Source organism: Bactrocera latifrons, unplaced genomic scaffold, assembly GCF_001853355.1.
Source record: "Bactrocera latifrons isolate USDA-ARS-PBARC rearing strain unplaced genomic scaffold, ASM185335v1 scaffold_174, whole genome shotgun sequence".
NCBI lineage: Eukaryota > Metazoa > Arthropoda > Insecta > Diptera > Tephritidae > Bactrocera > Bactrocera latifrons.
The window spans coordinates 85,061-109,329 of NW_017535230.1; the positions used below are offsets into that span (position 1 = coordinate 85,061).

Sequence of the window (24,269 nt, forward strand, 5' to 3'; positions counted from 1 at the left end):
GTAAATGTTAATCTGAACGATCATAGTGAAGTCAAAACACCTAAAATACCAACACTAGAAGGGTCAATAACTCTTACAGATCAAATGCAGCGAACAAACGGGGACGTTTGTTTTTGACGGCGGAGGAGTTAACACGAAACATATTCGTAATTATAGCTGACGCTAATATTTTAATAACAAATATAGCTGAGCTAATATTTTCCAATCAGAAATAAAGTTATAGCTGACAGTAATATTTTCGTCAACAACAGGAAGCGAACATCCGCCACGAGCCACAAAGGTTCAATTCCAATTCGGATTGTGGTTTCAGCCAAAGAAAAGGACCTTTATACATTTTGGAAATTATATTGGAAAATACAGGCAATATATATAACAGTCCTATTATATATGAATGTATATAGGCAAATGAATAAGAAATTGTAAGACGGGGCCATATTCCCGCATATTTATTTGATCACATAAGCCGTTTTAGTACGAAACTAGCTGTTTAAAACTGTTGTTTAAAAAAAGTATTCAACGGCTGTGAATCGGGCACAGCAAGGTCAACCAGGCGACCAGAACAATTCATTTAAAAAATAGTTGAAATGTCGAACACTGCGGACATGCCTAAAGTAAAACACCAAAAGACTGAATCTCTAGCGCAGAGAATGCAAAATAGAGCTCGCAGTCTTCGATATTACATCGATAACGGGAAAATGAATTTATTTAGCACCAATGAAAATGTGCTAGGTACTTGTGAAAACCATATTACGAATATGTGGAAGCTGTTACAAAAGGATTATGAAGAACTATGCGGAATATCGTACTTAACAGATTACAAAAATGAAGTGGAGGAGTTATAAGATCAAGTATTTGACATAGTGTATATTTTAAAAAAAGAAATAATTTTCATAAGAAATGAAAAGGATAAACAGCAACTATCAAAGAAATTTGATGTTAAGCCTACTTTCGGAGAGACACATCCAAGTTTGTTTGATAAAACGTCTACGACCAAAACTGGATTCATTCTCGGTCAGAGTTTCGCTAACAAAGGTGGAGGAAGTACTTTCAGCACCGCTTCCACATTTGAGTCTAATATTAATGCTGAAAACATGTCGCTTGGGAGATATGCCGATATAGAACAACCGCCATTTCAACAACAAACATTGCTGAAAGTAGCAAAAGAAACAACACAGAAGGAAGATTTTACTTCTTCACTAAACCACATAAATGAAACGGAAACTGACAGTATAACAGATACTATTGATACAATTACAAAATAATCGTGTGATATGACTCATGAAATCTGGGATATAGAAAACAATGAAGAAGAGCCGAAACTAAAAGATGAGATATGCTAGAATTACATTAAGACCACAACCACATCTGGCACAGCAGCAGCACCATTCTTAGCAGTAAGAACGCTGCAAGAGAGAGAGAGATTGGCAACGGTTACTGCAAAGAAAAAGAAGACGTAAATGAAGCTATTGAAATAGCCGAAATAAATTCAGTTGGAAAAGCGGATATAGTAACAACCATTTGGGAGTTACTAATACCATGGCAGCTTGCGTTAAAGCAAACGGACGAACCAAAAACCAAACCTCGATTACAATCTGCGGTTAGAAGTCACTTTTGTCGCCCGGGAGAATGTTCAATAATGAACATGTTCGTTGATACCATGGACATTCTGTACGCATCAATATAATATTTAGTTTTATTATACTTAAGAATATTCAACATTTTAGATAAGATATGAAACTGTGTAATTATCACTATTTTACAAATACATGCAGTCCACTAATATTGAATAATTACTTTTTCCCTCGGCAATATGTTCAAATATATTGAACAGGCTTATTTTCGCCAATGCTGAGGCAGTACAAAACAAATACATAAACAAACGCATACATACATTTATATCAGGCACGTATGCACTGACATATATGCAATTCCGAAGTACAGTGCGGGATTCCTTTAATCCTGCAAAAGACAAAATCACAGTCGGATATACAATCTATATGTTATATGTATAAAAGAAAATCGTGTTAGTGCACAATTTAAAACTTAAAAAATGGCTGAACTGATTTGAGTGAAAATTGGGTAGAGGTAGTTTCGAACCGGTTGAAGGTTCATATCGTTTTGTCTTCTTATATTAAAAGTCAAAACAATTTATATAAATATATTATATTTCAAATCATAAGCACTTATTCAATTTTCATGTAATGTAATCAGAAGATGCATCGCCAGCCGCTGCGGCTACATTGTTAGAAGATTTGAATTCAGTGCATGATATCCTGAACAACAACGCAGTAAAGATATGATGCCAGCCCTAAATTCTACGCGAGCGGAGTCGCGTATAGTATAGATGTAAAGGAAATCGAAAATCCTTATAGTAGGTAGATGTTGGCTAGAAAAAGAATGAAACGATGATATAAATTTTTGGGCTAGGAAATTTTACTATCAAGAAAATACGTCTTCTTAATTTCATTAAGATATCTTATAGATTAACAGATATATTCTATAAAATATCAGCCATAGGCACTGAGGTTTTCATATTCCATATTTTCGCCCAATTTGAGATGGAAGGTGCTACGACTTGAAAGCACTATTTGCAAAGAGATGTCTTGATATCTCTATTTAACTATTATAAAGTGAAAGGTAATGACTTCAGTAATTTACAAACTATTTTTAACTGGTCAAGTAATATAGATCTATGAAATGTAGGTAAATATTAAATTTGTAAAATGATATGAAGTATTCTTACCAAAAGTTGCTGCGTACCAAATACGGATCCACGTATTACACGGCGGTCGTACATAACATTGCGGTAAGTTTGTGGAGGAATATCTCTGCAAAGAAATGAAATGTATTATTTATAAAATTTAATCAAAATATTCACAAAACATTGAAATATAATTTGATCTCCACAATTTTTAAGCGAATTCTCTAGATGTTAACATGAAGCAAAGCGGAGTGTAGAAGAAGAAAAAAACATTTGTAACCCTTCCTTACTTTGATCTTTGTTTAAATGTACGTGTAATCTAATAGTAATTCAATCTAATACCATTCGATATCTTAAAATAAATCACATTAGACTATAAACATTCATCATGGAAGTAGACAAGATCACATTTGGTCTTAAAATTCTAACATAATCTGTATTCACCACTGTCCCGTCAAAACCAATATCAGAATAGTGACAAGGGCTAGAGAAAGTTTAGTTTTACTTACTCACATACTTAAAATGTTTTCAATTTATTTAGTTAACTTTTTTGTCGCACGTACTAGTAGGCGAAAGAAATAAAAAATTTGAGAATCGGATGCTTAATTGTTTGCTATTTACATCAAAAACAATGTCAGTTTTCAAGCAATAAAATGTAGCACTCTAAAGAAAACGTTAAATTATCGAAATAAAGAGATGATTTTATGTCGGCCAACCTGAAAGATAGAAAAGTTATTAAGCTAACAGATTATATTAGCCTAAAATGGGTAAAAGCGGTGAGTGGCTTGTTGTCATTATGCTCAACGTATAGTACTATATGTCTTGCCATAGATTTTGTTACAAATTTCACAATGCACACAGCGAGACAAATTCGATCCAAAAAAATGACTATAGTTGGTGACAGAAGGAGGAATGGTCGTCCTCGCATCAATACATCTATAATCGAGATAGATAAAGAGTTATTCATATAGAGTTATATATATATATATATTTACGATCAGAATGAAGGGTTGAATTCCAGATGTCTCTCTTTCCCATGGTCCGTGCAATTGATCTTGATAAGGGTTGGTCCATAAGTTAGCACTCTGTTGGGGTTGATATTTCCGATAGGAATTGTTAAGCGCAGGCACCTCTACCCCAAAAATGATAAAGTGGTATAACTAAGAGACAAATCAAGCTACAAAAGAGCTAAAAAGATACCCCAAATTTCATTAGATTGGGAAGGAGTCGGCAATACACAACCCGAGAACTCAGCAAGCACTGTTCAACAACCAGAACAACTGGAGCCTAAGTGGCCCTCTGAACTCCTTGAATTTAGCAAATTGCACTTCTTCACAACTTTAGGTGTTCTGACTAAATTCGTCCACTAGGCTCACAGTCACCGTGGGTAAATATCTTTCCGAATTCAATTCGCCAAAGCTGTATGGAGCAAGGGAAGGTGGAATAATCTATGCACTTTTAACTTTATTACGAAGTTTTTGCCAAACTGAGGTAGAAATATATCGACAGACACACCTTCGGCAAAGCTGAATGATATTAGCCCGCTTAACATATTTGAGCTGATCTATGAGGGTCTGGTGATCAATATTTAAGAGTTGTTGGTACTACTAGGATCGTTTCAACTAGGATCACGTTGCGAAAGATAGAAGCCTTAATTTTTTTTTTTTACTTTGTAATGGATAAATCAAACATAAATAAAGATATTCGAACTAAATTTTGAACAAATGATATTAAGATTTTCCTACCCAGATGGCAAAAATGGTCATTACTTTTCCTTTTTTACTTGTGGCCCAAATTGGTAAAATTGTTCCATGAATAACCTTAGCCTACATATACTACATTTTATAAATTTCCTTATTCAAATGGGCTTTGTGTGAGTAATCTTAACTATGTTATTTCGAATCTATCCATATAAAATATCGGTAATGCGGGTAAAAATTTTATAACAGAAACAATTTTTTTCCTGGTAAGTAGGATAAAAACCAAAATTATTTAAAGCGAAAATAGTGCACTAAAAATGGAGGGATTTATGAATTGATGACTAAAGCCAAATTTGTTCGGTTACCAGTCGGTTGAATAGTGGATATTATGGTTTACATATGTGGCGTGATTAAATAATCTAAAACATCAGTCGTAGAGCTTATTACCTTTTTGAACGATGCTGTTGTATTTGTTCACGAAATTGTTGTTTGGTGAGGTTTACACTACCCGTCAAAGGATCTCGAGATGGAGGCGATGGCTGACCACGCCGAAAGCCATTTGTTGCCGAAGCATTTACATTCGCAGATCGGCTTAGAGTGGTACCCGAAACTGTATTCGCTTTAGAGTTAGCCCTTATACTTTTTAACTGGTTCGCCGAGACTACTTTATCGCATGCGGAGATCTTTGCCGACGCTACAGAGCTATTATGCATTTTGTCATTATCGTTGTCGGTTGCTGCGGCATTGCTACCTGACAGTACTACTGGATGTGACGAATATGCATATATGTGAGGCTTTAGAAACCAAGGTAACGGCGGCTCTTTGGGAGGTGGTAAGAACACACCAGTGGGTACTGTAGTGATGAAGAGGGGTCGCTTAACAACATTATCGTGTTGACTTGCCTAAAAGTGTGATGAACAATTGTAGTGAGCAAAAGGATAACAGTTGATGAGAGAAGTTGTGGTTACTACAAATAGTATACATATACATTTTAAAGACAGTTTTTTTTTTCAAAGTTTTCAAAATCGAAATATTTACAAAACGAAAGCGTCATTTTCTTTTAAATGTCTCCCATACATAAATGTAAATAACACTGGTAAACATTGTTTTTGTCACATGAACTGTGTGAAAATTGTTGTTGTTATAGTGTATCAGAGAACTGCAACGAGTAATATATTTTTGTTTATACTTAAGTACTGATATGTTACTCTGCCTGATTCTGTCAGTTCGGTTCATGTACACGAAGCGAACCGTTTGTCTCCAAATCAGCGATAGAGAACAACTATGAATCACCAGCGATTAGCTTATACCTGATTTGCTTATGAACGTTCGCATCAGCAGAAAATACCCAAAGTGATGCAAACTCAGGCTTCAATGATTGAAATGATCGACAGCGTTCGGTTTGTATATCATCCCTTAAACACTTATTTAGTCGGGCACTTCTGTTCTATTTCAATAACATATGTTTGTATGTACATTTATGTATGTATATATAGTACATATGTTATATGTAAAATGGAAATTCCGTCAAGTACATATGTACATAGAAGAAATATTTGTATATATGTATGTACGTGCTCGATGGAATTTCCATTCCATTAAAGCTGATACATTTTTTGCCACACATGATTCAAATCAGTCCAGCAGAAAGTTGTTGTTATTTGCTGTACTTATAGATTTACCCAAAGATTTACTCGTAGATTTACTTATAGTTTACCCAAAGTTTCACATCAATTCAAATCCTCGCAACGCTATGAACTGTCATGATACCAATGGAACCGAAGCCAGCCAAATCGTTTACTCGATCGTGATTGACGAAGAACAGATTATTCGTGTTGCATCAGATAAGTTGACGCTGGCGGCTAGTCGAATTTATTAACAATGTTGTCTATGCTGAAMTGAATTGATTTGATTGTGTTTTTGGCACGACTGTTTCTGATGTTATCATACTCGTTGCAGCTCTCTGTAGTGTATCCTCATCAACAATATAGTATAATAATTTCTTTTCCATCATGTCCAGTAGAGGAGTCAACATAAATCCACCTAAATTTGTGTAACGTATGTGAGACTGTTATTATGTTGGGGTAAGCAAGAACCTAGAAATATGTCGTTTCCTACACCAATAATTTGGATCGAACCAAAGGATCATGTAAGTAATTGTTATTTTTGTCTGGCGCAAACATCACGCATTGCCGAACTGCCTGTGCCTTCCGATTCGATTAGGAAATCAGTATTCTATCACGGAATTTCTTCTAAGTCAGCGCGATGAAATATCTGAAGATAGTTAATATTTGTAGGTGCAAAAAAAGGGCCACAGGTAACTGAAAGTGCTAAATTTGAAATGACGAGGCCTGATAGTGAACTTGAAATAGATGCTGCATTCAGCTATGATATCTGATACTTAAACAATTTGTATCTAAAGGTAGGCAACACATTCTTCAGTAGCTAGGGAAAATTTTTTCCAATTTAAAGTGAACATGAAAAACAAAGTTCGTTAAAGAAATTAGTGCAAACTTTGGATTTATATTTGTAATGCTCTTACTTAAACCTAGCGTAATGTTATATTTTCAAATATATTTGAGTAAGAACAATATCTTGAATTGGATTCAGAGTCAGAGTTTTTAATATTATTCGTCTTGAAATGAGAAATTTTTTTTTGTATTAGATGCACCAAAATGAAAGGAATACGCAAGAAACACCAAACCTATCAAGGATTGCTTCTGGCGCACTTGATGTTGTTGGGATGCCTAGAACCAAATTTATTATTACAAACTGTACATTTTGGTACAAAGTATAGTTCACTTATATTCGTTAAGGCTATGCATGAACAAATTTGTTTCTATTTAAGACGGGCTTTCACATTACAAAGAAAATCAAAGCAACGATACTCATCGCAGCCGTGTGCAAATTTAAATTTATGATTGGGAGTTTTTGCCCATGTGATATTCTATCTCTAACTCATTCACTCAGCGAAATTTTTTAGAAAGAATCGATCGATTTGGTAAAGGCAAATATTATAGATACGCTGCTTGCAACGTTCCGAAATCGAAGACAAAAAGCCGAGGAACGTTTTCGATCCATTTATTCAGACACGAAAAAAATGGCGGTAGAACTGAAAGTTGATGAAGAAAACCCAGAATCTTCGGCCGACAAACAAACGCGAAAATATCTGCGTGAGACTTTGCGAATAATACTACGAGGTCTGAGTGTACGTTTTTCTAGAGAAGCATTGGATGGATTTCAACTGAGTTTGCTGATCCAGAAAAAGTATGTGCTTTGAAAACTAATTAAATGGAAAATCTTATTGAGTGCTATGTAGACCTATTCCCCAAATTCATAGTTTTCTTCGCCTATTCTGCACACTTCCTGTAACTAGAGCTCCTGCGAGCTCTGAGTTTATTTAGTTTTTCGATAGTAAGCAATAGTTTCTCTAACTATACACCTAAAATTTGATATGAGTTTTCATGTGACAAAAACAATGCAATTTTGTTAGCCAGTGTGATTATTTTCATAGGCATTCGTATGCATATAGATTTAGATAAATACTACAAATACATACATACATATGTATGTTCTGAATTATCCTACTACATAATTATATATAAATTTAAGTATTGTGAAAACTTTACAGAAGTAACGAATGAGAAGTGTACGACATTTACAATTATGTGTATCAAACATTTTAAGTAAGCATTAGAATCTTTTAAACCACAATTAATAATGTAATGTCGTACATTTGAGGAGTGTCTAGATCCGGTCCATGTTTCTTGACCAGCTGCCTCATGCAAATTATGTAGCTTTCGAATTAGTTTCGCTCTTAACTGCTCATTACTCTCGATGCTTGGTCTTACCGAAGACAAATTGTTCATTTTCTTCGATGTGGCGCTGGTTAAATTATCCTTTAGGTGATAATCCCGCTGTTGTGGCCATAGAGTACCTTCTCCATTTGTAACATGTTTATAACCAGACCACGACAATTCCGAGTTGTCGGCACGACGTATCGGGCGCACAATTGCGTTAGGCTTTTCTTCGCTGTTAAGAACGGTGAACGCAGTAATAGGCTTATAAGAATATATATCCAGTTTTTGTGAACTGTCGAGACCGTTATTGAAAGTATTGAAGTTCGGTCGGTAGGTGCTGGCGAATGAGAAATTTCGAGAACTTGCTGTGGAGCTCTCTGAATCCGGCCTTATGGAATTTGATGGAGCTATATCGATTTCATTGGGATTTGGAATTGTTGTGGTGCTGGAATCTTTGTTGGGTCCAGAGTCAAGGTGAGGGCTAGGTTTTTCTGCTATAGAAGAATCTGGAGGAGAGTGCTGAGGACTTGTAGCATTTTGTTGGCCGTCAAATTTCATAATTTTCTGACAGCACTACCCGATTGTTTTTTAAATTTTTTAAAATCACTTCGGTTCCTAAACAAAGTTTTAAACATATTGCACACTTCAAAAACAACGCATTTTCACTTTGTACTTTGTATGAAAATTTAAACGCATACAAATAAAGGTCAGAGGTCACTTAGTTGGGCACATTTAATCGATACACGAGTTTTTGCTTGTGTTAAAGAGAATTCTATTTCACCGACATTGTAACGAATTAAATGCTTCAACGTGCTTGCCGTATATTAACAATTTAGCTGTTACCTTTCCCGTTGGTATAGCAATTGAAATTGCGGGCTTACTGTACGGCTATCGGACACCAAATGGCCAAAACACAAAAGTCTCGCGACAACGAACCTCGGTCAGACCACATGCCCAAGGGTTCGGTAAATGACGATGGTCAATTGGGTTGTGGAGAATCATGGCACTGGGTAAAAGTGCGCAGGTGGAGTGAACGGTTAGAACACCGGCTCCCCTAACTTACTCTGTTGCTCAGAGTTGGTCGACAGCTGGGTGTCATATGTAAATATAGTTGAGACCGCACACATACCGTACACATGTGTATAGACAGGGACGAACAAAAATAGATTAGTTATGCTTGTCAGGCAATCATATACATATGTATGTATATATACATATGTATGTATGTATATACACATTGTACTTATAGATAAAAGAAGGTGTTAAATGATAATCGAGTTAGAAGTATACTTAATTGTTTCAATTAATAGAAGTTAGACTTCTTTTTATTGCATAAATAACTTCAGTACAGTAAGAAAACAGCAAAAAATCAATGAGCGATCTCCTTATTATATATTCGAGTTAGAAATAAAACATTAAGTTATCGAGTTTTGACAAATGTCTTTTTTGCAAATAAAGATGAATGTAGTTTGAATATCTTCAATTTCTTACATTGAGATAAGCTTTCCCTTACCAACTTGTTAGAAGGCAAGTGCTTAGACTCGATTTTAACGATTTTTTTTGGCCTGCTATTTAATAAAGCATTTAGTATGGGCGCTTGCCGTACTGCATACCTACAAGCGTATTATATATTACTATATTTTAAGATAAACAATACCAAATTTTGTTAAAAAATTAGGGAGATATTAATTTTGTATAAAACTTCAATGTTTTCCAATACAATACAATTATAATATGTACTATATGTACATGCGAGTAAAAATGCGTGGACTGGTTTTTCTTGGCTGCTTTTTATACTCTCGCAGAATGTTGCTACAGAGTATAATAGTTCTTCACTTGGTGGTTGTTTAAATCTTTTAAAATTTATCGACCTCCCAGACTTATAAGAGAGATTTAAGCTTATGTACAAGTCGCAAATTTGGAGAAGTCGAGTTCTACACAACACAGTTGCTATCCAGAACGGATAGTTCAGAAAGTACCTTCATAGAACACATTCCTTAAATGTGTGAATGACAACGGGAAAGCACTGCCGTAGAAGACCTGGTTGGTCTAATAAATGTGGACAATTTAATTGGTGACGTCAATAAGAAAATAGAACGCCTGCCTGTAGTAATGAACACGCAGTTCCAGGTTGGATGAGGGTTCCTTAGAGGTGGGGTTTTTAGTAATCTGCAAGTGACATACACCGTTGTTGTACCGACAGCTCTGAAGGCATTTTCCACCCCTTCACTCGTCAGAAAACAACTTATTGAGTTAAGTTTGCATCTAATCACAATATTACAATATTCACAAATTTACATAGGATCATGGCTTTGAGTGTATTTTAATAAGTCTAGAGCTTTCTCAGCCTCCAACATATCCTGCAGAAGGATTTACGACTTTCCATCTGACTTTAAACCGTTTATGTTGCTCAAAATGTGTAATATTTAAATGATATTAAATGTACATGCTTTCTTTGGTCTAGACCTTGGTAAAACCTCCAGGTTGACGTTTTCCACGTTCATCGTTGGAGATGACTTTAATATACAACAAGTTTAGCTGACGCGAAGTAAACTATGTATATGTATCAATATAAAACTAAATAAGTGCATAATCAATACATAATATGAATTAATAAAATTCCAAATTTGATAGCAATTCATTTACGATTTTGTCGAATAATAAATGCTAAATTCTTTCGTAACATTTTTATACTGTTTCAACCTTTTGCTAAAGAGTATAATAGTTTGGTCCCCTAACGGTTGTATGTACGTATCAATAATAAAGATAGATATCGGGTATTATATATATAAATGGGCAGGATGATGAGAAAAGCAGAAATTCGGGTTACTTGTTTGTCTGTACGTTCGTACGTGCAAGCAGTAACTTGAGTAAAAATTAAGATATCTTGATGAAACTTGGACTTGCTGGTTTCTTAGCGCAAAAAAGAAAATACGAGTTCGTAATGGGCATAATTAGGCCACTGCCACGCCTACAAATCGCCATTAACTGATAACTTATAAAGTGCCATAATTAAGGACTAAAATAAAAAAAAAACTGGCCCTCTAATAAGTTCAATGTACATACCCCTTAAACCACTACAGCCACAATAATCAAATTTGCTCAGCACAAATATTATGAAAATTCCTACGAACAGTATGAAAATGGATGAGATGGGATGATGACTACGAAAAGCTCAATAAATCAATACCTAAATACGCCATTGTTATTAAATTGTACACCCAAAATACTAAGAGAGGGCTTTATGGGGACCGGTGTGAAAATTGGACGATGGGCGAGGCACATTTAGGTGAAATCCCATATCTCGGGAACCGACCGAGCGACTTTGACTAAATTTAATATGTGGCAAAGAATGCATTGTTTATGTCACATTATGAAAATGGGCGAAATTGAATTACAACCACGCCTACTTCCCACATAGCACAATTTTACCTTCCATTTGATTTTTTCACTTCCAGTACACAAATCAGGAAGAAATCAACATAACGGGATACAATTCCGCACCAATTCCTTTTAAGAATGCTATCTTATGACCGAAAATTGCCTAAGTCCAACCAAAACTGTTCAAGTACCTAGGTATCGAATACATATGTTTCTATAGTTGATTTTGACAGAAAATATAAAATATACAATTGAAATTCGAACAAAATCCTTTCTTGACAATAGCAATTCTGTCTACTAAAAATGTGTTGAATTGGGCCAATACTTTCCTGATAATAATTAAAAAAAGGTTAAGTTCGAGGTGTAACTGAACATTTTATACTCTTGCAATTTGCAAGCGCCAAAGTCAGGAAAATATCTTAAAATGGAAAATTTCAACCAGAGGATCAGAATCTAGTAATTTTATATATATGTATATCTACTATATACAACTCATTCACTGACCACACAACACCAATTTTGGCAGAAAATTTGTTAGAAACACTCAAATCATTATAGGTAGTATATGGGAGTTGGTTTGTATCGAGCCAACTTTATCTATTAACAATTATCATTCCACATACTAATAAAATGTTCCCTGGGTTGCATTAAGGTACCTCATTACTCAGCAATCATTTGAAGTAAAGTCACAAATTCGATTTCCTGGTTGACGTTTTACATTTCAAAGTATTTCCCGGTCTTTGAATTTCGCAATTGGCGGAAGTGTAAAATGTTTGGCTACACTTGAACTAAGCCATTCCTTACTTGTTTTCTATTTGGCAACAGCAATAAAGAAAAAATATACGATAACAATAAAAGAGAGGGAAATGCGGAAACATTTGCGTGTGATTGAAATTAATGAAAAAATAAATTTAAGTTTGTGTTGTGGTTCAACGGTTCATGACATTTGCCCTTGAACAAGGTAAAGAATGTTATGTAATAAGTTGCTACATAAAATGAAATTACAGGTAGAATAGAGTGATGAATGGCACTAAATTTTTGATTTCGTTATATGGACTGATTAACCGGTTTTGTGTAAATTTCAATTACATTTTTTTTTATTTGAAAAAAAAAAAAAATTAAAAATATTATATATTGCCTTCCAATGATAAAATATAATTTTTCTACATTATTTGTTACATAATTGAATCATGTGTCTTCCCATAACATGGTTTGTGGGTGTATTAATTAGTGGTGTTGCAAACAACCGTTGGATTAAGAAAAATGTTATACTCTAATAATGTGTTGCAAAAGTATATTGTAGAACTGAAGAACATAAAATGTATATAAAAGTAAAAAAGTCGTTCGAACTTGCTAATGGCATTCGCAGAAAATGCTTATAGCAGGGAGGTAATTCGTAAAGCCTTTCGGTTTTATAGACACATTCATCTGAACTTAAACCTGTATAAAGAAGGCGAGTTGATGGTGTTATTAACAATATCATTCTGTTAATTACATTATTTTGCAAAAAAACCTCCATCAGTGGTTATGGTATTCACAGAAAATTCTAATTTGTGAAAGCAGTGAAGACTCGCAACTTTTTGTGACGACATATATAGGTACATGAAGAATGTTGCATGAAAACTTCACATCTTAATACAAGGAGCGTTACAAAGTAAATAGGACTTAAAAAAAAAACAGAACAAACGTTTCTTTACGGCAAAATCGATTTGTTTTTAGCTCGTTGGCTGGTAATGGGCGTGGGCAAATGCATTTTTCCGAAAAGGAAGAAGTCGCACGGTGCCATATCAGGTGAATACGGGGAGTAGTTWATGGTTAAAATGTGATTTTTAGTCAAATAATCGTCCTTCCAATGTTCGATTCTGAGGAATTTTTGGTCGTTAGTCAATTGGTGCGGAACAAACCATGCACACACCTTTCGTAAGCCCAAATGTTCGATCAAAATGCCATAAATCGATGTTTTGGCGATGTTCAATTCCATTGGATTGCAATGATTCCATTGAATTGCAATGATGATTTCATGCACAGTTTCGATGGAATTTCCGGTGATCACGGATTTTGATTGATCCACATGTTGATCATCATTTATGTCCTCACGACCACTTTGAAAACGTTGAAACCACTCGTGCACTTTGCTACGGGATAGGCAGTCATCGCCATAAACTGTTTTCATCAATTGAAACGTTTCGGTAAAAGTTTTACCAATTAAAAAAAAATATTTATGTTGTAATTTGTTCGAAGCTCATTTTCGCACCGATAACACAAACATACTGACACTTAAAACGCAGTAACTTCACTTCCAATCGATAAAATATCATGAACACTGGACAATTGATAACGATAGCAGATTCTCCAGTCGACACATAGATGGCGCCACCAGGGAGCGCTAGATCCAAAAAGTCCTGTTTACTTTGGAACGCACCTTGTATAATGTATGTTAAAATACGACAATGGCAGTAATTATTCGAACTTGCCTCAGAAAACAATATTATGAAGGTGCTCCTCATAACTTGCTGCTGGATCATCAAAATCCGAAATCAAAATTCAAGGTTCTTTCGTTAGGCAACACCGGTCTACATTGTTTATGTTGCCCTAAATATAAGATCGATTTTGGATATATGTACATATGTACTTGTACCCACAGTTTATGAAACTATCAATTTATTTTTAAATATTTATTTCCATTTTACATAACAAAAATCAGAAGACATAAAACAATGTAATATATTTATATTTAATATATTTTTATATGTAAATAGAAAGAAAAATATCGAAACACCGCAAAGTGTGTGAGTGGGGTGCAGACAACGCACAAAAATATGTTAAGAGGCAAGTAGCCGTATAAAAACGCGGCATTCTCTCTTAACTGCGAACCAGAAAGCACAGCGACAATCGACCAAAGCGAATTTCACATAGAAAAATGTTAATGTACCAAACCATAATTCGAAGTTTACCGTTACTTTTGCAAATTTCTTTTTTGATCATTTTTATTGTATGCATTCTATTCATTGGCTTTATTATTCAAAAGTCCAGCCAGCCGCAAAAAACAAAAAAAAAAAAAAAAAAAAAAAAAAAAAAAAAAACAAGTAAGGAAGGGCTAAGTTCGGGTGCCGAACATCTTGCAACTTGCAACAATTAAAGCCGGATGTTCGAAAATCCTGATAGTAGTTATATAGGGGCTAGGCCAAGTTTTCGCTCAAATATATTTATTTTATGCACAAAGATACACTGTTATGTATACGTATCTAGCATAAAGTCACCATGAAGTTCTAAAATCTTTATATTATTTATATAGGGGCATAAGGAAGTACTGAGACGATTCCACCCATTTTGGATACACAGAATTACCAAAAGATTCTGTCTGAATTTCTATGACATATCTCAAAAATTGACAGATATTTTCGAACAAAAGTCAACTATACATATTCACACACACATATTCGGTACCTAGGGTCTTGAACAGTTTTTATTCGATTTAAACAATTTTTGCTCATTAGGTGGCACACACTAAAGACATTATTCGTGCAAAGCTTTATCCCGTTATATTAATTCCTTCTTGAATTGTGTACTGGAAACTGAACGAATCAAGAGGAGTTTCAAATTGTGCTATATGGGAACTAGGCGTGGTTGTTGTCCGATTTCGTCCATTTTTACCTTGTGATATAAGAATCTAAGATGAATGCCACGTACTAAATTTTGTCGAAATCGGTTGGTCAAGTCTCGCCCATCATCATTTTCAGACCAGCCTCCTAAAGATCTCTTTTACCACCTTGGTGGTCAAGTTTAATGACTCTGGAGTATTTAGTTATTTATTTATTGCGTTTTTAGTAGTTTTTTTAGTTAGTAAGATAACAGTATCTTTATATGAGGAGTGAGCGGGGTCATCCATTTTCACACTGTGGGAAAAGGTTCGTATAAGCTTCGTAAGTTCGTAGCTTGAAGTTGTTTAGGAGATATGTACATTAAAGTTGTTAGTGGGCGGGCCACTCTGTAGCAACTGGTTCCAAGAGTATAAAAATAAATGTCGAACCACTCGTATTCCGCAGAAATTTCAAGTGGTGTTTACTCATTGGGAGCCAAGCGAAAGGGGAAATCTTTCGTTGGATGAGATTATTAAAGAAGAAAAAAAGAAAGAAAGGTCAATCATAAACGACTTAGTTTCCATTCTTGCAAGTTGAGCAGCTGCCAAGCGAGCTTTTTCTCTTGCAGAAAATGTCTTTACTGAGAAGAGTAATAGATTTAGTCCTAATGCCCTCAAAAGTTCGATGTTTTTACATTATTTTTATTAAAAAATAATACAGAAACAATCGACACTCACCACCTCTTCGTCGATTTCAAAGCTGCTTTCGACAGCTGGAGCTGCCTTTATGCCGCGATGTCTGAATTTGGTATCTCTGCAAAACTTATACGGCTATGTAAGCTGACGTTGAGCAACACCAAAAGCTCCGTCAGAATCGGTAAGGACCTCTACGAGCCGTTCGATACCAAACGAGGTTTCAGACAAGGCGACTGCCTATCGTGCGATTTCTTCAACCTGCTTCTGGAGAAAATAATTAGAGCTGTAGAACTAAATAGAGAAGGTACAATCTTCTATAAGAGTGTACAGCTGCTGGCGTATGCCGATGACTTAATATCCCTTTATACGAGTATATATGTATGTACATAAATGTATATTATCGAATAAGATCTGAAGTTTTTAAATTTTTTTTTGCTATTTTTTACTACTTGATGTTACTAAATCTACGAACATATAGTAAACAAACATAATTTGGTTAAGTTGGTTTTAATCTATATTTACTTTTGCTAACTAGATTTAAGCAGTCTACCATACCAATAGCCTGAAACTCATTTTTGGTATCGTAAAAGAAACGATTAAAAATCACCGCATCAGTTTTTGATGCGGTGCTTTGACACACGAGTTTACGAAACACATTAGGGGTATTCAGACCGAACTTGTTAATCTGGTAGTTCGTTAGTTGATACTTCGTTAAAACCCTTAACTGTGAACATACTTTTTGCTGTACATCAGTAGTGGGTATAAATTTTGCTTCAAAACAGCTGATTAAATTATATTAAATACTTAATTTTGAAAAATTTGTCAAAAACTAATTTGTAGTAGACAGCAAATATATTTTTTCGCAATGAATTAAGTTAACTTTTGAGGCAACAACGCAAACAAAACAGCTGAGTGATGTTACCAAGTAACGAAAACCCTATCATGCTTGCCAGTCTGGTACTTCATTACTCGGTAAAACGATAATCTGTTAATTTTACTAAAACGAAACCCACGTAACCCACTACCGAGGAACGACTAACGAATTAACAAAGCTGGTCTGAATTCCCCTATTGTTTGTGTGCGGTGTATTTGTAGTTGCGGTGCACCAACGCCGAGCTCTGGCGTAGATGCTTGTGGTTAAAATTTCCAGGTCTTCGGAGCTCATTTATGGTATAAAATATTTTCATTACTCAAATTTTTTGAGCAATTTTCTTCATAATATGAGAAAGTTTGGACTATCAGCATTGAACTTTTTCAAGCTTCACTTACGGAACCGGACTTTGATAAAAACATATTTTCAAGAATCACCTTTTTTACGAACCAACAAATGTTGCACCTTCAACTTTTCCATTACCTACGAATGTAATTACAATAATATCCTACACGTCCAAGGCTTTGACATGTTGTTTCATCATTCTTAACTTAATCACGCATTAAATCACTATCTTTGGTGTAGATGTTTCACCCTCTAATTGACATCCATTGGTAGATTTTACTGATTTGGCGACACAATGGTTTCTGAGGAATCTATGCGAATTTCTTTTTTAGTAAAACAGGAAACTTTGTAGACTGTAATTTTAAATAACCCGACGTTTGATCTTTAGTACAACCTTAAAACTTTTGATATATTATCGATAAAAGTGGAGAGCACGTTATGTTTTTAGGCAGAAAACGTGCGAAGAACCCTAATCAACACTGGAAAACTAAATTTTTATTACTAACAAGCAAATAATATTAGATATGCAATATCTTTAAAGCAAAAGAAATATTTGCTAAGATATCTTCGGCAACAAAAAATAATTTGTTTTTATAGAACCGCGTTATGGTTTTATCCGAATTTTAATTTGAAGAGAAAACGCGATTTTTTACGAAAAATCTGCCAATTTGTTATTTGTTCCGGCCACCGACTTTGAAAACTACTACATTAAAAAAAAAAATAGGTAAAAAAACTTTTTAAGTTAAACGGTTTTATGTTAAACATACATTGAAATATTTAAGATAAATGTACTAAAAACCAAAAAATAATAAAATAGATACAGTCGTGGGAATTATAAACATATGCATAGACTAGACTAAACTAAAACCGTGGGGCACGTCAATTGTCTACAATCGTTGATTAAAATGTTTGTTTTGTAATGTTACACTATAATTAGGCAGTTGTTCAACCGACAACGATGGACATGTGATAAGTTAAGATTATAAGCGAGTTTTAGCTTTCGGGTGTATAACATGTACTCTGTTTCTTGCGAAATCAATTCGGACGAAATTGTATTCTGCTTGTTGAGCCCTTTCATTTGATACCCATGTTGATGGGATTGATAAAACCTACATTATCCGCCATTTTGTACCGGCCGCCATCTTTGATTTCAATTTTTTATAGTATATTGTATTCTGCTTGTTGAGCCCTTTCATTTGATACCCATCTTGATGGGATTGATAAAACTTACGTTATCCGCCATTTTGTAGCGGCGGCCATCTTGAATTTATAATGATAATGAATAAACATAATTGTATTGATCAAAATCCAAAGTGTATACAAAATTTCAGATTAATCGGTTGACAGAAATTTGAATTACTAAATTTGACCCAAGAATAAATAATAAATAAAGCAAACGGGGTGAGCTAAATAAAACCATTTAAAAAATTGATGAAATCAGTTGGTAAAACAGGTATAAATATCCTCCTCCTCAATTTTGCTTAAATCGACTTGAATATTCTTGAGTTATATAGTATATCTCTCACATTATTTGCGGTAAAATGTCAACTATATACTGGATATCAAATATTCGGTATATATGTAGCTTTGTTCAACAGTTTTGGTTGGAAAATTTTTTTAAAGCATTATACGTTCTATCCCGTCATATTAATCGCTTCTTTATTTTTAAACTTGGAAATAAAAAATCAGTTGGTATTTAAAATTCTGTTATGCGAGAAATGGGCGTCGTTATACTCCGATTTTGCCCATTTTCGTACTGAGACATAGGAATGCAGGAAGAATGTCATATACCAAATTTGGTAGAAATCGGTTGGCCGGCCTCGAAATATGTGATTCCACCTAAATGAGGGCGGGGCCATGCCCACCGTCAAATTTTTATCACTCTCGATTGTAAAATTGTACATGTGGCGTATTTAGTTATTGATTTATTTCACTTCAGTAGTAGTACCTTTATATGGGGATTGGATTTTTACTTAAGTTATAGCTTGCACAGATAGACCGACGGCTGCCTGCTGATTTTAACTCATGTTTTTATACTCTCGAAACAAAGTTGCTAAGGAAAGTTTTGTTCACATAACGGTTGTTTGTAACTCCTAAAACTAAAAGAGTCAGATATAGGGTTATATATATCAAAGTGATCAGGATGACGAGTAGAGTTGAAATCCGGATGTCTGTCTGTCCGTCCGTCCGTCCGTGCAAGCTGTAACTTGAGTAAAAATTGAGATATCATGATGAAACTTGGTACACGTATTCTTGGCTCCAGAAGAAGTTCGAAGATAGGCAAAATCGGCCCACTGCCACGCCTACAAAATTTCGAAAACCGAAAACCTATAAAGTGTCATAACTAAGCCATAAATAAAGATATTGAAGTGAAATTTGGCACAAAGATCGCATTAGGGAGGGGCATATTTGGACGTAAATTTTTTGGAAAAGTGGGCATGGTCCGCCCCCCCACTAAATTTTTTGTACATATCTCGGAAACTACTATAGCTATGTCAACCAAACTCTATAGAGACTTTTCCTTCAGGCATTGCAATATACAGTTCAAAATGGAAGAAATCGGATAATAACCACGCCCACCTCTCATACAAAGGTTATGTTGAAAATCACTAAAAGTGCGTTAACCGACTAACAAAAAACGTCAGAAACACTAAATWTTACGGAAGAAATGGCAGAAGGAAGCTGCACCCAGGTTTTTTTTTTTAATTTAAAATGGGCGTGGCGTCGCCCACTTATGGACCAAAAACCATATCTCAGGAACTACTCGACCGATTTCAATGAAATTCGGTATATAATATTTTCTTAACACCCTGATAACATGTACGAAATATGGGTGAAATCGGTTCACAACCACGCCTTCTTCCACGCTATTTTGAATTCCATCTGATGCCTTCTCTGTATAATATATACATTAGGAACCAATGATGATAGCGGAATAAAACTTTACACAAATACGGTATTTGAGCTGAGGTATCCCTTGTGGAAAAATTGTCGTGATCGGACTATAACTTTTCAAGGTCCCTAATATCGAACATGAAGAACTCAGTGCCTAACCTAACCTAACCTAATTTTTCACCGAAAATATCGGTAGATCAATACAGTTAAAATAAATGAAAATACAATTCAATACTCAAACTGCACAAATTGATCTAATATAATTAATTTTACAGCAAAATAAAAAAATATGTAAATGACGGATAATGAAATCTCGATTATCACTTTATCATGCGATAGTATAAAATGTTCGGTGACACCCGAACTTAGCCCTTCCTTACTTGTTTCATGTTGCAAACACCTAAAGCTAGAAAACACATTTTTTTGCAGATATGTAAAATTTTACATTGTATGTACAACACTACACTATCGGTATGTAGAATTAAATGTTCTTGTTTATATTTTTACTAGTTTCTTGAATAGTTCTGCGGGTAAATATAAGTACATACATATTACGAGTATATGTACGTATATGGGTTTACGACTTGTAAAGGTCAGCAGGCCATTAATTACTTATGTTAATTAGGAAGCGAAACTAAGAATACCGAAAATTGCTTACGCACTGGTAATAAAGTATTTGAAATTTATTTTCTGAAGAATGACGAATATACTATAACAATGCCTTCTATTTTCCAAGGGTAGTTTAATTGCATATTGAGCGTATGAAAAGAGGTAATGTAATAAAGTTGTGTCTAAAGGTGAATTATGCCTACGAAAATAGCGAGTATCGAAATATGTACATATGTAAATAATTTTATAATAGTGTGCGAAAAATTATAATGAAATTCGAATAGATGAGACTTAAGTAGCTATTAAGGATTGGATTAGATTAGATTAATGAATGAGGAATGCACCGTGACCTTGGGTCTATTGTGCCCTCTCCTAAATCACAAGGACTCACTTAGCTCCAGCACATTGATAAAGTCCAATATTCTGCTATTGTGCTAGCTAGTGAGGCGATGCGATCCCTATTCGGAAATATGGATCCAAGAGCCTTAATCCTGCATCTACAGACTTTTGTGCAGTCGATTAATATATGTTCTGGCGAGCCATTAAGGATATTACAACATTAAATTTATTTAGCCATTAAAAATATTTTATTTTTCAATACTTTCATTACTATAATCTAACAATTACATAACAAATTTTGAATATTTGTTCTAGTACATTGTGATAAAAGAGTATCCGAAAATTTTAAATAAAACGCAGAATATATTCAGCACCACTTCTGCCAACGATTTTCCAGCCCTTGAAACACTTTTATTAGCACTTTTTGGGATAGTTTTCTGCTGCTTCACCGAATTTTGTTTTACCTTTCAATTCTTCCACTGAAAACGGGTTCACGGTGCGGTAATTTCAGTTTGGGGAACAAGAAAAAATTACACAGAGTCAAATCTGGAGAATAGGTTGGTTGATCGATGGTATTCATTGCGTTTCTGGTTTTAGATTGGCTCACAATCGTGCATTATGATCGTTTAAAATCCATGAATTGTTCTTCCACAATACCCGCAAACGCCTCAATAAGGTCAAGTAGAATTCCTTATTAACCGTCTGTCCCAAAACAAATTCATGATGCGTCAAGCCAGGAATATTTTTGAGCGTCTTTAGCGTGTTTTTTTTGTTTCGGCTCGTTTTTTACCCTCCATTCCGATGATTGTTGACTTGTTTGTATGTCAAACTCATAAACCCATGTCTCATCGGCAGTTATAATGCTCTCCATGAATGTGGGATCGAAATTTACACAACCAACCATATCAAAAGATAATTCTTTAAGGATCTCTTTTTGAAAAAAATTCAGCATTGTTGGAACGAGTCGAGCAAGAACGCGTTTTATACCTAAAATATCCACCAAAATCATTCGAACGGACTAGCGAGATATGTCAAGCTGACGATTTCAACCACCATAACCCTCACCGTTTTAATATTTTCATCAGTTGAAGAGGTCGTTGTCCAGAACGAGGCATGTTTTCAATGATCTCTTGACCGTCTTTGCACCAATCATAGGTTAAACTGAATCACTGCCAGCCTTTTCCAACATGCGCAACGATTCCGCATATGAATATTGGTTAGAAATACAAATACACTACTGAGTGGTACCAACGGAAGCAGCTGCTGTAAACAAGCTGGTTGACAGGTTGCGCTCACAACAATTAAGAACAGTCTCACCAACTTAGCAAAGTACATTTTTTTAAAATATCATTTACCCGAATTTAATAATAATTTTCGGGTACTTTTTCGTCACAATTTACCTGCGTACATACATACTATGTTAATTTAAGTAATATCTTTATATTTTGTGTTCTTTGAATAGAAGTTGAAGTCCTATTCCGACTATATGCATTACCAGTCTTCAGTGTCTAATCAGGCACATGGTGGAGGTATAAGAAATGTTACAATAACCCCTAAATTAACACAATTGGTTTACAGTTTCGTCTATCTATGGACTTCTGATTAAGTCTTAACATTTTCAAATAAAAATCTCAAAATATTTTACAGGACTGAAACCTTCCTTAGTAATTTTCTTTTGTATTGAGTTACATTGGCTTAATTTCTTAGTTTGTACTTACTTTTGCATTTTGTTCGTCTTTCTACCCACTGGTTTTGGCGGCGATGACCACCAAAAGGAGTATTTACAGGGCGGTGCCGGGCAACATTGCATACCGGCGCTCCATGTTAGTTCCATTTCCTTAACCTCAGTTCGTAAAGTCGTTTTTGGCGCATTGGCCTCCAGCCCTAGTATATTTCCGATTCGTCCATCCTCCGTGTCCGAACCACCTTTAACGCGTCTAAAATTGCGTGTGGGGATTGTTGGCATTCTAACAATTCTTAAATTTGCGCTTTTAATTTGTTTATATTTTATGAAGAAAAGTTTTCTTTAAATATATGAACGTATATATATGTAGGTATAAATATTTTTGAAATAATATACAATTGATAGTTTTTTCATTGATTACAGAACTTCAGTAATTTTTCACATTGCAATGCAGTAGAACTTTACACATTTCATTTTGTTTATAAAAAGGCGGTAGTTTTTTTGTAATCAAATTTTTGTTTTATGATCAAATACACATAAATAGAACTATGCTATGAGTATTTGTAAATAAACAGTCGTAACCATAGAGAATAATTAGCGATGCCAGATAACTGCTATTGCCAACAAAGTATTGAAGTGTGAGTGCAGGACAGTTATTTATACAAAATTAAGTGATTTTCATACAATTATTTTCTATACAAGTAGGAGGCAAATGTAAGAAATTTTAGTTACAATACGTTTTGCAAAACATCCCTGGCTTATTTCCGCCAAAACAAGAAGTTAAGCTAGAAAAAGCGCTTACTTCGATTACAAGAACTTAATTTTGATCGGTAAGTTTGTATGACAGTTATTTCAACAATTTCTTCGGAGATTTCAGAATCAAGAATTCCGATCATTCAGTTTGTATTGCTATGTGCAGTAGTGGTCTTTTATGGGCGGTTCCGACAAATGAGCAGCTTCTTGTACAAAATTTCATTTCGTGTATTGACAAAAAAGTAGCCGTAAATTGTAATTAAATTCCCCGAGTAAATGATATTTCAAAATGAATTTTGCTTAATTGTAAGTACTGTTCTTAATTACTATGCCAAATATGAGCGCGATCTGTCAAAAAATTAGTTTACAGTAGCTGCTTAAGTCGGTACACCTCAGTAGTGCGTTTGTGTGTGGAATCGTTGCGAATTTTGGAAAAGGCTTGTGGTGATACATTTTTCTCAAATACAAAAGCCTACGAGTGGTACAAAGCCTTCAAAGACGGCCAATCGAGATCGTTAAAGACATATTCTGGACGATGACCGATTTCGTCGAAATCGAAATTTTACCAAAAAGTGGGCGGTGCCACGCCCATCGTCCAATATTCACCAGGCTTTCTGATGCCATCTCAGTGGTAAACTTTAATATTTCTCGCGTATTTAGTTATTGATTTATCGCGCTTTAGTAGTTTTGAACAGTACCGTTATATGAGAAGTAAGCGCGGTTATCCTCCGATATCATATATTTTCTCACTGTCGGAAGAGATTTGTGCTCAGCAAATTTGGTTGTTGTAATTTAAGATGTTTAGGAGATATGTACGTTAAACTTGTTATAGGAGGGGGTCACGCCCACTTTTCCCTGGCCACTGCGATCCATTGTGCCAAATTAGAATTTGATATCTTAATTTAGTGATTAGTT

General features: G+C 34.8%; 1 protein-coding gene across 1 annotated transcript in view; it reads right to left on the reverse strand.

Annotated features, from left to right (window-relative positions):
- Nucleotides 1-9,079, reverse strand: part of LOC108967060 — a 24,892-nt gene extending 15,813 nt beyond the window's left edge. Inside the window, exons 1-3 of the mRNA XM_018930283.1 lie at nucleotides 8,136-9,079; nucleotides 4,849-5,303; nucleotides 2,744-2,828 (exon numbers count right to left, since the gene is read on the reverse strand). Of these exons, the coding sequence (XP_018785828.1) occupies nucleotides 2,744-2,828; nucleotides 4,849-5,303; nucleotides 8,136-8,759 (1,164 nt within the window). The 5' untranslated portion in view covers nucleotides 8,760-9,079. The remainder of the gene's footprint in view (nucleotides 1-2,743; nucleotides 2,829-4,848; nucleotides 5,304-8,135) is intronic.
- Between the last annotated feature and the right edge of the window lie 15,190 nt (nucleotides 9,080-24,269).